The sequence below is a fragment of the Amphiura filiformis genome, chromosome 16, assembly GCF_039555335.1.
Source record: "Amphiura filiformis chromosome 16, Afil_fr2py, whole genome shotgun sequence".
Taxonomy (NCBI): Eukaryota; Metazoa; Echinodermata; class Ophiuroidea; order Amphilepidida; family Amphiuridae; genus Amphiura; species Amphiura filiformis.
The window spans coordinates 44,804,057-44,816,589 of record NC_092643.1 but is presented as its reverse complement, the minus strand read 5'-3'; the positions used below and the strand labels follow the sequence as shown (position 1 = coordinate 44,816,589).

The 12,533-nt window shown below is 37.3% G+C and overlaps 1 protein-coding gene across 2 annotated transcripts in view; it reads right to left on the bottom strand.

Annotated features, from left to right (window-relative positions):
• Positions 1-1,893: 1,893 nt before the first annotated feature.
• The window catches only part of LOC140136054 (monomeric sarcosine oxidase-like), a 45,517-nt gene continuing 34,877 nt past the window's right edge, over positions 1,894-12,533 (bottom strand). For both annotated transcript variants that reach the window (XM_072157758.1, XM_072157756.1), the window contains exons 3-8: positions 8,054-8,245; positions 6,512-6,722; positions 5,039-5,205; positions 3,987-4,176; positions 2,730-2,863; positions 1,894-2,164 (exon numbers count right to left, since the gene is read on the bottom strand). In XM_072157758.1, the coding sequence (XP_072013859.1) occupies positions 1,990-2,164; positions 2,730-2,863; positions 3,987-4,176; positions 5,039-5,205; positions 6,512-6,722; positions 8,054-8,245 (1,069 nt within the window). In that variant the 3' untranslated portion in view covers positions 1,894-1,989. The remainder of the gene's footprint in view (positions 2,165-2,729; positions 2,864-3,986; positions 4,177-5,038; positions 5,206-6,511; positions 6,723-8,053; positions 8,246-12,533) is intronic.

The window sequence follows — 12,533 nt, the reverse complement described above, 5'->3', positions numbered from 1 at the left end:
ATTTAAGACAAACCATCACCATATGCTAATTAGGGTCAGGGGTTACTAACCCTGACCCTAACTCTAACCCCCGTAACCCCTGACCCTAATTAGCATAGGGTGATGGTCTGTCTTACATGAGACATCTACCAATGCTTGATAGTGGTGTACTGTCCTTTCTATGATCAGTGATGATGCCAACAGTATGCACTCTATGATATTGCATTATATTATGTTGTACGTTGAATTCAGTCATTAAAGTTGTGAATATTATATAAATGCAGTAAAACATGAAAGCTTGATGAGCATTTCGTCTAAGAAAAATGCAAACATGCAATTGGAGATAATTTTCTGGAGATGTTATTTTTAGAAATGTTCTAAATTTCCAAAAATATTTCCGCAAATCCTTGTACATTAATAGCGGATATTTAATGTAGAATTCACGTGTACGAAAATACTCTGAGCAATCGAGGAAGCATAAAATAATGCTCAGTATTATGCTCTTACGATTGATAAAAATTGCCTTTAAAAGGGAAAGCCAGCCTCAATGTAGAAGAGGTCTTGTAATTAGTTTTGGTCAATGTGAAAGGCATTTTTAGGATCACGCTTACATCTACATGACAGTCCACCAACCATCAACGATGAGAACATGCACACTGAAACAGCAGAAAACATTAATTCCTAATCTCATGTCAACTCTTTTAATTCATTACATGTACTCCAAATTGTTCTGGTCTGTTTGTTTTGTTGTTGTTGTTGTTGTTGTTGTCGTTGGTTTTTTTGTCTTTTCAGCTTTTTACCCACGATATCTCAATTTCCAATTTTGTAATACCAGAACTTACGAACTCAATATCTTCGCTTAGGAATGTCCGATTTCACTGCTTTCGATATATACACTGCCGGTTTGAGTTAACTTACATGTACATTTTATTTTAAAATAACTTAATTAATTCGCAATGTATAGTTTAAGCCTACTATATTATAATAGATAGTGGCCAGCACATTTATAAAGGACTGGTTACTCACTACAATCTTCACTCTTAAACTGTGTTTTTCTGAATGTGCTGATCATGTTGATTGCTAGTCGGAAACTCCTGCGAAGCTATGGACATGGCATCTTACATACTCCATTCTATAACAGTCTGCCTAGTGCCTTGTGTGTTTTCTCTTCAATCATTTTGTTGAATGTAATTTTATGAATCAAATAGTTATGTGTCATTTTATTTATAATAAAGAAGTTATTAAATTAATAAAGTAAGACAATTTATTTATCTATAAGTGCATGTCAAATGGGGTACATTGTTCAATACTATATGCATAAATTATGCCCATATTATAGCTAGGCCCTAAAAACTTTATTTTGCATCGGATTTTTCCCGTTGAAAAGACAAAACTGATGTTTATGATAGCAACCATTTCATCAATAACATTTTGAGTCATTTTTATCCATAAAACGACACAGGATATGATAGATAACTACTTTCACATCAATATGGCCCATATGATCACAGATTGTTGAGAATCTGTGATATGATCCGGGGATATGATGAAGATTTTGATTCTATAGATCTGTTATCAACATGATATCACCATGGACTGATTTCTACAGTCCATGATATCACGCTGTTCAGTGGTCAAGGAGTAAGGACCCCCGGTCAAGGACACTGATATGACATCATAGGTGATGTCAGATTTTCTTCTGCTGACCATATGATGCTATATATATTAACTATTATTGTTTCATTTAGGCCTTTAAACTTTTAAAGTCATAATTAATTAGTTCAAACATAACTTTGGTAATACTCACTCGTTTTCGTTCGTTGAAACGGCAAAACATACTTACTTTTCCTAACAAATCGAATTAAAATATTTAAAAAAAATTTAACCACAAAAGTAAAAAAAAAAATCATTCCAATACCACTAAAATATAATCTCTTGAGTAAACTGACCCCAAACCTGAAACAGGTACCAGCCCCGAATGGGCTGGCGAAAATAACTGTTATTTAAAGTTTACAGATTAGACTTTGCAATTTTGGCCTTCAAGGCTTCCCGACCGTAAAGCATATCCTTCTTGAAAGTCGGATCCGTGATGGCAGGCCGGTCTACTTTAAACGGTTCAAGATTGTAAGATGGCTTCCGATTTAAAGCGAGATCGCTGAGAGTTTTGCCCAGAATGCTTGCAAATCTATAGAGGAATACAGAAGAATACAAAATAATTTCAGCGTTGTCTTCCTAAGTTATGACATAATAAAAGTTCTGATATTATCAGAAGTAGTCCTAATCAGGTGCAGCATGGTCAAGGCTAGGAAATGGCGGTACAGGACTCGATTTTTTTTTTCGTATATCATTTTTGTAATTTTTTATTTTGTTTCTTCCGTTTTTCATAATTCAACACAGAATAAAGCAAAATTTACTGAAAAACAGATTTTCTGCAAATCAACTGATTTTAACACATGTGTTACAAAAATGATGTTCGAAAAAAGCAATCGCGTACAGGACACGCGTCACAAGTACTAGGCTGAGAGCCGGGTCTAAATAAGCCGGTTATCATTAATTTTATATAAGTTGAAGAACAACATACGCTCATACTTCGTATGAGTTCGTTGTCGAACTCCGACGGTTTTATGCAACATAAGTTTCTTTTGACAACACATAACAAATTTAGACTTGTTTGTTTTTGAACATTTCATAATTAGAAGGGAGAAGTTAGAAGGGAGAAGAAGCTCATTCTTTGGTTCTAAAATACTTACTTGTATGCATGTCCAGCACCACAGCAAACAATAACTTCAGGAAAGTTTACCTTCGCGCACGTATCGATGACGAAATTACGGTCAGGGGTCATCGTGTAAAGACATGTTTTTGTGTAGGCAATCGGTCCTAGAAACTGATATTTCAGTAAAAAACATGAATTAGTAGATACCGTAGATATGGTTCTTTGCTAGATAATTGGAATGGATGATAATAGTATTGTTATTGGCAGTTGGCATTCGGTGTTTTCCTCTTTTCCTCCACATGTACCCTGCTACCATTTTCAGAAGGAACAGTGATTTTACGCGACGCATGAATTCGTCGCAATCACCTGTTTGGGAATAGATATAGGTAAGTAAAGGTAAAGGAGACGATCCTGTATATAAACAGATATCGGAGTGCCCATCTCTCTTTCATTGGCGATTGGGCCAGACTCCTCCATGTAATGTTGCTATAGGGGAATCGCTACACCTCCTCTACAGCGAGTCTGTTACCCTCCCAGCATTTAAGAATGCCGGTACCCATTTAAACACCTGGGTGGAGAGGAGTAATCGAGATAAAGTGCCTTACTCAAGGGCACAACACGATGGCGTCGCCGGGGCTCGAACCCACAACCTTAATGCATTAATTGAGCATACCATCTTTCATCAATGAAAAAACCTTACTGACACACCACTAGTGACATCAAGTTCATCGAGCAAGATCTGAACATCCATCTTTTGCTGAATCTACGATTGTATCTTGAAGTATTTTAACATGTACGGATGGTCATTGCGTTGTTTTGGTGCGTGAGCAACGTTAAGGATGGGTAAAACCAGGCCTCAAAATAAGAAGAAAAATCCAAGGGTCCTCTGGACCCTTGCCTTTGAAATTCCAAGGGTCCTCACCAATTTTCAAGGGTCCGACGCCGGACCCATGCCTTTGAAATTTCAAGAGAAAGAATTAGCTACGGCGATCACGGTATGTGTAGATTGTAGAAAATTGAAAACCCGGGTTGAAAACTTGATGAGAAACTAAAATGAAAGTGTACTCAGGGAGTTGGACCTATATGTGAACCAGATTTTCCAGTGGAACAACAAAACTAGGATTTTCTGCTCTTTGCTTTGTTCAATTTTTACGGGTCACGCGGACCCGTAGCGTAGGAAATTTGCGGGTCCGCGCCCACTTCCACGGGTATTTTGACGCAATGACGCGCCTCAATTCGAGCGCTGGTAAAACGCCGCCGCAAATTTCGCCAACTTAGGCGACATCCGACTTACCTTCGGGATATTTTCTTTTAGGAAATCCACACAAAACTTTTCCCGTTTTGGATCTGGTTTAAAGTTTCTTGTCTCGGCTGTGACGGTAGGGCTCATGCCGGCATCTATACCTAACTTGAAATAAGTGTTGCCGTGTGGTGGGAGGCCATAGACATTAAATTCTGGCAAAGTATAGCTGAAAACTGGAAATCTGTAGAAAAACAATTGGAATAACATGAAAGGTGCATTACCAGATTGTAGATCGGTCCTTTTCAGAAAGTCGAACTTTATCAAGTGCCATCTTCAGAGCAACTGAATTAACAAGATGCTGTGCCTTAGGGGTACTATCAAAAAGGGATGTTGAAGTGTTCATGGTGTTGGACAGGAAATGTGACCAAGTGTATATTGGCGAAACTGGTATTCGAGCGTTGAAGAAGAGAAATAATGAACACCAAAGAGACATTGATGGGCTATTCCATTTAAAGTCCACACTAACTCTGTGGAAGATTTAACTAAAGTCTTCCACAAAGGGAGTATAGTTTTAAATAGAATAGACAGTTGGGTAACTTCATTTGAAATACTCACTCCAGTTGTGGAAGATATAGGTAAAGCCATACTACAGAGGGAGTATGGGTTTCAAAATGATTAACCCTGTCCAATTACATTTGAAATTCATACTACATCTGTGGAAGATATTTCTAAAATCTTCCACGGGGGAGTGTGGATTTTAAATGGAATAGCCTATTCTTGCAACAATGATGCATAGCTAAACCAAAATGACATTGACTGTAACAGTAACAAGAGTTTGGACATGAAGACTAAGTGGTCTGAAAAGAAGTTCATGGAAGCTAAGCATATCAACTCTACTGCAGACAATTTCAATGCGGACAAAGAAATGAATATTCCTCCAGTGTGGAATAGATTATTCAAAAGGACTCCTGATCAAATTAATTAGCCTCTCTTGTTAGTCTTTTGTGTTCCACGCACATGGCACAGGAAGTTTCCCTTATTGACTCATTCAATCATATTGACATACCCCTGCTTCATCATTAAAATATATCATTTTATTATACCTGGATTTGCCGCAGTCTTTGATATGTGGCGTTCTAAAAAACGTAACTTGTTCTTGAGTGACTGTGACTGGTATTGTGAGGCCTATGGAACGTAGAACATTGTTTAGCCACGCCCCTGCTATAATGATTACACGACGGCAAGTAAAGACGCCTTTACTTGAATATACCTGTATTTGGAATAAAATAGGATAAAAGTTTAAAAATCAGTCTTGAACTTTATAGGCAATTTTCCACATTCCATCATGAAAGCACAATTCATACATCCGCGCAAGAGTTTTAACGCGATTCAGTCTTTAACTTTATAGACAATTTTCCCCATTCCATCATGAAGGCACAAGTCATACGCGATGCACAATAAATCCGACGTTCGATTCGGAAAATGTCTATACGAACGAGAACATTATAGAGGGTTTCAAATCGAACTTTTAAATTACGAAGTGGAACTGTGGAACAACATTGAGCTGTAGCTAAATAAAAAAAATAGTGATAAGTCAATTAAATGGATTTACATTATAAATGAAATCTACCCTTCTAAATACCTTCAAACAATTTCTTTACTGATTAAAACATTTTAAACATAATACTGTTAATTTGGCATATTCATGGACCAGGTGTGTACTTTCATCGAGCTTCAGCTAGGTTCAGAAAATGACAATAAAAATCGAGTCATATGCACTTTCAAACTCTATAGGCTGTATTTTATGTATATAAGCTTACATAACTATTTAGTTATGGCAGAAAAAAGTCACATCATAAAATAGGGAGAATAGTGGTCTAACGAGCCGTTTGGTTATCATGTTTATCATTCGCAATATTCTTAATCGTGTGACCAATCTTGTACTATATTCTTAATAACATCAACAATATCTCAAGTCAAGCAATTCCGAAAAGTTGACAGCCCTGCACTAAAAGTGTAAAAACGGCACAAAATAATTATGCTCGTCCCCCTTTCATTTTAATGCTTCCACCGCCACTGTTTGATGGGATGAAATTATTGTTTGCCCAAGTTTTTCACTCGAGAACCTAAAAAGTCGGGGTGGGGTGGTGTGATTTTGGAAAAATCATGCGATTTTACCACCTTGGCGTGATATATACTACCTTGGCGTGAGAGATTTTACCACCATGCCGTGAAAGCGTGATATTTTGATATTTGATGGACGAACTTCCGCGAAGCATGTAAAATTGTGCACTTTTACCCTAGTTTGACCCCAAACAAGGTGTTTGGGCTAACACTCGCCACTCTCTTTTCTTTGCTCAGTGCATGGCTCCTAAAAAGGATAGGCTATCTTAATTTCATATACAAGGTGTCTTTTCTTTGTTTTTACGGGCCCCTAAGGTCCCTTTTCTTACAGGCCCATATCTGTTTTCTTTACTTTTTATGGCCCCTAAGACCTCAGACTCAGGGGTAACGCACCCAATTACGCACAACCCCTGTCGGCGGTAGTTCTGAAATTGAAATATTGTTATACATACTACGATTGTACCATCAGCTTGTCTACCAATACGAGACACAGTGGCATTTTCCAACACTGTAGCACCATTCGCTTCAGCAAGTTGAATATGCGTAGAATTCCCGCGGGCCGCATCCACCAATCCCCCTTCTTTCTGGTACAACGCTATCAGATTATCAGCAGTGAATTGTGGAAAACGTTGGCGAAGTGCTTTTCCTTCTAACATTTCAAACCTGCATGGCATTAAAGAGTGAATATTTTACGGTATAAAGATTTAAAATTGGCTGTGTTCAGATCTGTTCCTATTGTGTATTGTGCCTCACATGAGGGCTGTACAATGAAAAAAAAAATCAGATTTCCAGGTTTTGAGGTAAATTGCAATTGAGTTTTTGATACGATATAGCAAACGCGAGTTTCACAATGGCCCATGGATCAGTATGTATGGTACCCCCATGGGGGAATGATCATTTTTTCGTTCATAACATCTAAACGGACTATTTCGGGCCTTAGCTTTAACTGGGATTTTAATTAGGATAAAGTTGGGGCTGTCGATCTGGTCAAGTGCACCAAAGTTCAACATGACGGAGCGCAAAATCTGTAGATGGCAGCTTCTAACTAGACCTATACATAAAGGTGGCTCAACAAGATAACTACAAAATAAAAGAGAGTGACGATGACCGTATGTGCCGGAAGCCATAATCCTAACCCTAATCCGTTCCGACAAACACAGTCACCTCTCTACTGAAAGACGGTCATTCTTCTTTTTCAAGGAAATTCCTGCTGTAAATTATTTAAAAAGTTGGAGGACATCTCCCATTCACCCGTGTGTGGTGATTATACCGTAGGCCAACTGCACGTATCCACTCCTTTCGATAGCCGTATCTTGTTAAACAAATGTATTTAGGCTAAAATATCACAATTAATATTGATTTGAATATGTTATCTTCATATTTCATGTAACAAAATTAAAAAACTTCAAAACCTACTCAGGTACCAATGTAATTTCAAGCAAGCATTTCACTGTTTCGTAGTGAATCACGCCCCGATAATTGACAAGATTGACAATTATACATGTACCACGCAAGCAGCGCGGACATGTACAGAAGGCTGTGGATGGCGGCGTGCTACCATTCACACTACAGTTCATTCATAAAAAATATCAAACTTAATCGATAGTATCGACCAAAAGGTATATTCGAGTCAAATTTTGACACCATCCGGGTATTTTCACTTGATGTACCATGCAATATTCATAAATATTGGTCGGACACCACTATAATGCCCATATTTGGCAAACAGGCCAATAGTGCTCCAATTGTATTGGTTGTGGACGGCGAGATGTAAATTGGGTGATGATGTCACAGCTCATTTAGAGTTTGTCACTCGGTCTATGGCAACATGTTGTAATAATGTAGGAGCACCTCCGAATTCCGGAGTAAGTGTGTGGGAGTTCACAAAACTCTCCGAGTACTTGTATTCACAACAATAATTTAACACACACAAAAAGTCATTTACCGGCTTGTATCCCGGGATTTGAATGGGAGTATTTAGGCTTATTACTTACGGTATTTCATGTTTTTTCAGTGAGTTGGCATATCGGTATACAATCTGTTCTTCTATGGTTCCTTTTTTACCCAGAATTAAACCACCAGTTTTGAAGACGAGCTGTTCTCCCGAATCTCTCTCCACTTCTTCCCAGGCATTATATGCGCCACGAGCTAAAGCAGTGTAGTAATCCTCATGATAGTACAAACGACTGAACAAGAGCGATAGAAATACCGTAAAGGTTCGCCTAATGGCGCTATGGGCTCCCTTGACATAAGTGGAATTTTAGGCACAATCTAAAAGTTCCCTCCTGTAAAATTACCACCAGCAAATAAGGGCATGGAACCTTAATTCTTGTTGAAATTTCAGAGGAGGGAGCTCTCTATTTGCACATGAAAGTTACCCTTAGGAAAGGGAGCCCAAGTGCGCCATTAGACGAATTTTCAAGGTGTTTTACATTTAATTCGTTTCCAGTGTTCTAGAAGGACCACAGAGTGCAGGAATGTTGAAAATGTTGATCTTTCATTTTTAGGTCTTTTGGAGGAAACAAATGTGTATTTTCAATACGGTTGGTCAAAATTCTCAAATGATGGCCGGCTTCGCTATCTCTAAGGTTCGCTATCTCTAAGGTTCGCTATCTCTAAGGTTCGTTATCACTAATTACGAAAAAGGTCCGCTATCTCTAAGGTTCGTTATCACTAATTTCGATTAGGGTTCGCTATACCTAAGGTTCGTTATCACTAATTTTAAATAAGGTCCGCTATCTCTAATTTTAAAAAGGTCCGCTATCACTAATTTATTGAAGGTTCGCTATCTCTAAGGTTCGCTATCACTAATTTAAAATAAGGTCCGCTATCTCTAATGTTAACAATCCCGGAATCCCTAAGGTTCTCTATTTTAATTTCCGCTATAAGGTCCGCTATCTCTAAGGTTCGCTATCTCTAAGGTTCGCTATCTCTAAGGTTCGCTATCACTAATTTTAAATAAGGTTCGCTATCTCTAATTTCAAACAAGGTTCGCTATCTCTAATTTATAATAAGGTTCGCTATCTCTAATTTTAAATAAGGTTCGCTATATCTAATTTTAAATAAGGTTCGCTATCTCTAATTTTAAATAAGGTTCGCTATCTCTAAATTTAAATAAGGTTCGCTATCACTAATTTCAAATAAGGTTCGTTGTCTCTAATTCCAAATAGGGTTCGCTATCTCTAATTTTATATAAAGCCCGCTTCATATCTGTAATTGAAAATAAAATTCGCTATTTTAAAATAAAGCCCGCTATCTCTAATTAAAAATAAGGCCCGCTATAAGGCCCATCTAATTTAAAATAGGACCCGTTATTTCTAATTTACTGTAAGGTTCGCTATGATCAGTAATTTTATTTTAATAAACATGATAAAGTTTGCAAGATCGCTAGTACGTATACTGGTCCGGTCCGAACAACCCAGAAAGAGATTTGAATCAGTTCACCGTAGCGTACCAGTATAGGCCTACAATTGATAGCCGATCGCGTTGCGCTCAGGTGTTTGTGATATATGTTGTGTCCCCCTAAGAAGTGAGAAACCTTTCCAAAATGAAGACCTAATTAAAGTCATTTGGTGGACCATTTTGGCACAAGTTTTTTCTGTTATAGGCCTATCACATAAAGTACCCGGTGACAAAAACGAAATCGGCGACTTGTTTATCCACTATTGTCTATGCAGGGGAGATATCTGAGGAAGTTGGAAAATTTTCCAAAATTAAGGAAATTAATTCCAATTGAAGCCATTTGATGCATCATAATTTATTCACACTATTTTACTTGATCAAACCAGAGAAGATCTTCTCTGATCCAGTTGCGTAGCTTACGGGGGGGCAGAAAAATTGCCTATTTGGGCCCCCGCCCCCTCGGACCCTGCGCCCCCTAGGGAAAAAGGAGAGCGAGAGAGAGAGGAAAAAAGAGAAGGGGAAAAGAGAGGGGGAGAGATAGGGAGAGGAGGGTAAAAGAGATGGAGAATCCATACGATATGTAATACCATACGATTATTGTCAATAAGCCTGGCAAAAATTGTCTATTTGGGCCCCCGCCACCCTAGTGCGGGGAAAAAAGAAAAAGGATGGAGAGAGAGAGGAAAAAGATGGGGAAGAGAAGGGAAAGAGAAAGAGGGAATCCATGGGCTTACGATATGTAGGGCCATACGATTATTATCAATATACTCGACAATATACTTGTAATGACTTCTTGAAGACAAAGAAATATAAATCTTTTGAAATGCTAATTGCACAAAAGCACCTGTAGGAACAGTATATTGACTAAAACAATAAAATGGTCAACCCAAAAGAAAAGTCGAAAAAGGTGGTCAAGAAGGCTGTGTCCGACATGTTTCTTGTAGCATGCCCCAACCGAAAATTTTCAGTATCGACACAAAATTGGCCGATTAAGTCATTTACCATTGAGCTATTTCAAACTTGGGGCCGGATTTACGATTAGACCAGATGGGTACCGGGTCCAGGCCCCTAAAATAGCCTAAGGTATGTTCCCCAAAACACCATGTTTTGGACCGAAATATGGTAATATTGCTAAATTTTGCGCGCTTTGCGCGCACTGGCCTTTACGTAAAATTTACCTTCATTTTGGGTTAAAATTGTCTGAAATTGGAAATTTTTAGCGCGCTTCGCGCGCACTTTAACCAGGAAATTAGCAAGAATTTTGGCCAAAATTCATTTCTATTAAGACCAAATTAGTAATAAAAAAGCAAATTTTTCTCAGTAATAACCCGGTTTACCATTTTCTCTCTTGGGCCACTGTATTGCCAAATTTAAACGTATTTACCTTTGTTTTTTTGTTTTGTTTTTTTCTGATATATTTGAAAGTGTAATTTTCTTTGAAAGTACACTTTCTTTTCGATGGGGTGCGTCGCACCACTCGCTGGCGAATTCAACGCATTATAGTTGCTGATTTGCAATTTTCATGAAGATATCAATAGATGTTAGGAATAAAAGTCGTTTGAACATCTTTTACAAGTACTATCATCAAAATTGAAACACAAACAGGCCTATCCCATCCCATCAAGCATCGGATTTAACCCGTTTTGTCCAATAAGCAAATGTGATGATTGACTATTTGAAATTAAATTTTTAAGGGATGGGTTTATATGTGTGTAAATGGAGGAGAAATGGGAGGATTTTGGCATGTTTGCTGTGATTGTTTGCCTAGCAATATTGATCACAAGTACACAATTGATGGTGCATATCAAGGACCAAACTCTATAGTTTTATATTTGAGCACGATCACTTCTGTAAGGTCATGGGAAATTATGTAAATCGGCTTTTATATTTGATGTTGCATATCGGCTCACGCACTTTATTTTTGTACCCAGTATTTCACAAAGTCCCTGTACTCTGATGACCCTATGACTTTTTGCTGGTATGTTGAGCACTTTAAACAATTAATTATAGTACTTACCTCCTACTTTAGGAACATGCGTATGTCTTAATGTATGTCGACCATGTCAACAACCCAGTGTAGTTTTACATGGTTGGAAAAGTCTATTTCCTTTCGCTATTTTGCCAATCATAATTCATAAATTGTCCAACTTTTTTGACAAAATATAGTTTTACAACTATTCCGCCAGCAAGGAAACACAAATTTATGTGTATCCAGTGCGTCCTTTACGTTTAAATAGTTCAGTTTATTGTCAAGTTGTGCCTCTATACGCCATATTTACGGAATTGATGATACGAGCTGATACGGAATTTTTGAACCCAAATTTCTTGAAATATACATTACCTTTTTAACTTCTCGCCACGAAATTGGATTCATAAGAAGGTCAAATGGTCGCATGTCATAAGTTGGGTACAATTTCCATTACATGGTAAAAAATGACAAAAAATTTATTCTTTGATATGTTGTATATATTGACAATCTCTAATAATTAACACCATTTTTAACCTTAACACCTGCTTAATTTTTGAGATAATGCTTAATTACTAATTAATTAATACACAGGCGTCTATGTAAATCTCAATTTTCAAATGTGTTTTTCTCAAATCGGACCTCAATTACAAAAATGATTGTAAAATTTTTATTTTATGCAAGAATGTCATCAGATTTGGAGGATATGTTCTCAAAACATTAATGCTTCAAATGAACTATTTAAAATAATTGTATGTATGTTAATTACATTGTAAAGGTCAATGACCTTTTATGAGTAATTAGCGAGATGGTTATTCTATTATTGAGGAAATGAATATCAAGAAGAGAATTGTACATTAGCATATTGCTAAAAATACTGAAATTCAACTAAGATTTCATTAAACATGAAAAAATGGACCATATAACCCATTAAGGTGGTACTACACACCTTGATAAATTTGTGACTATTTTTGCATTTTCTCAAAAAATAATATCACACTGGTAACAAAAGTCATGTATATTATAGGGGTAAGGAATCCAGTTACTACACTGGAATTTCAGTGACTCAATCCAAGCGGTACGTTATTTATGATAAGAAAAGAGGT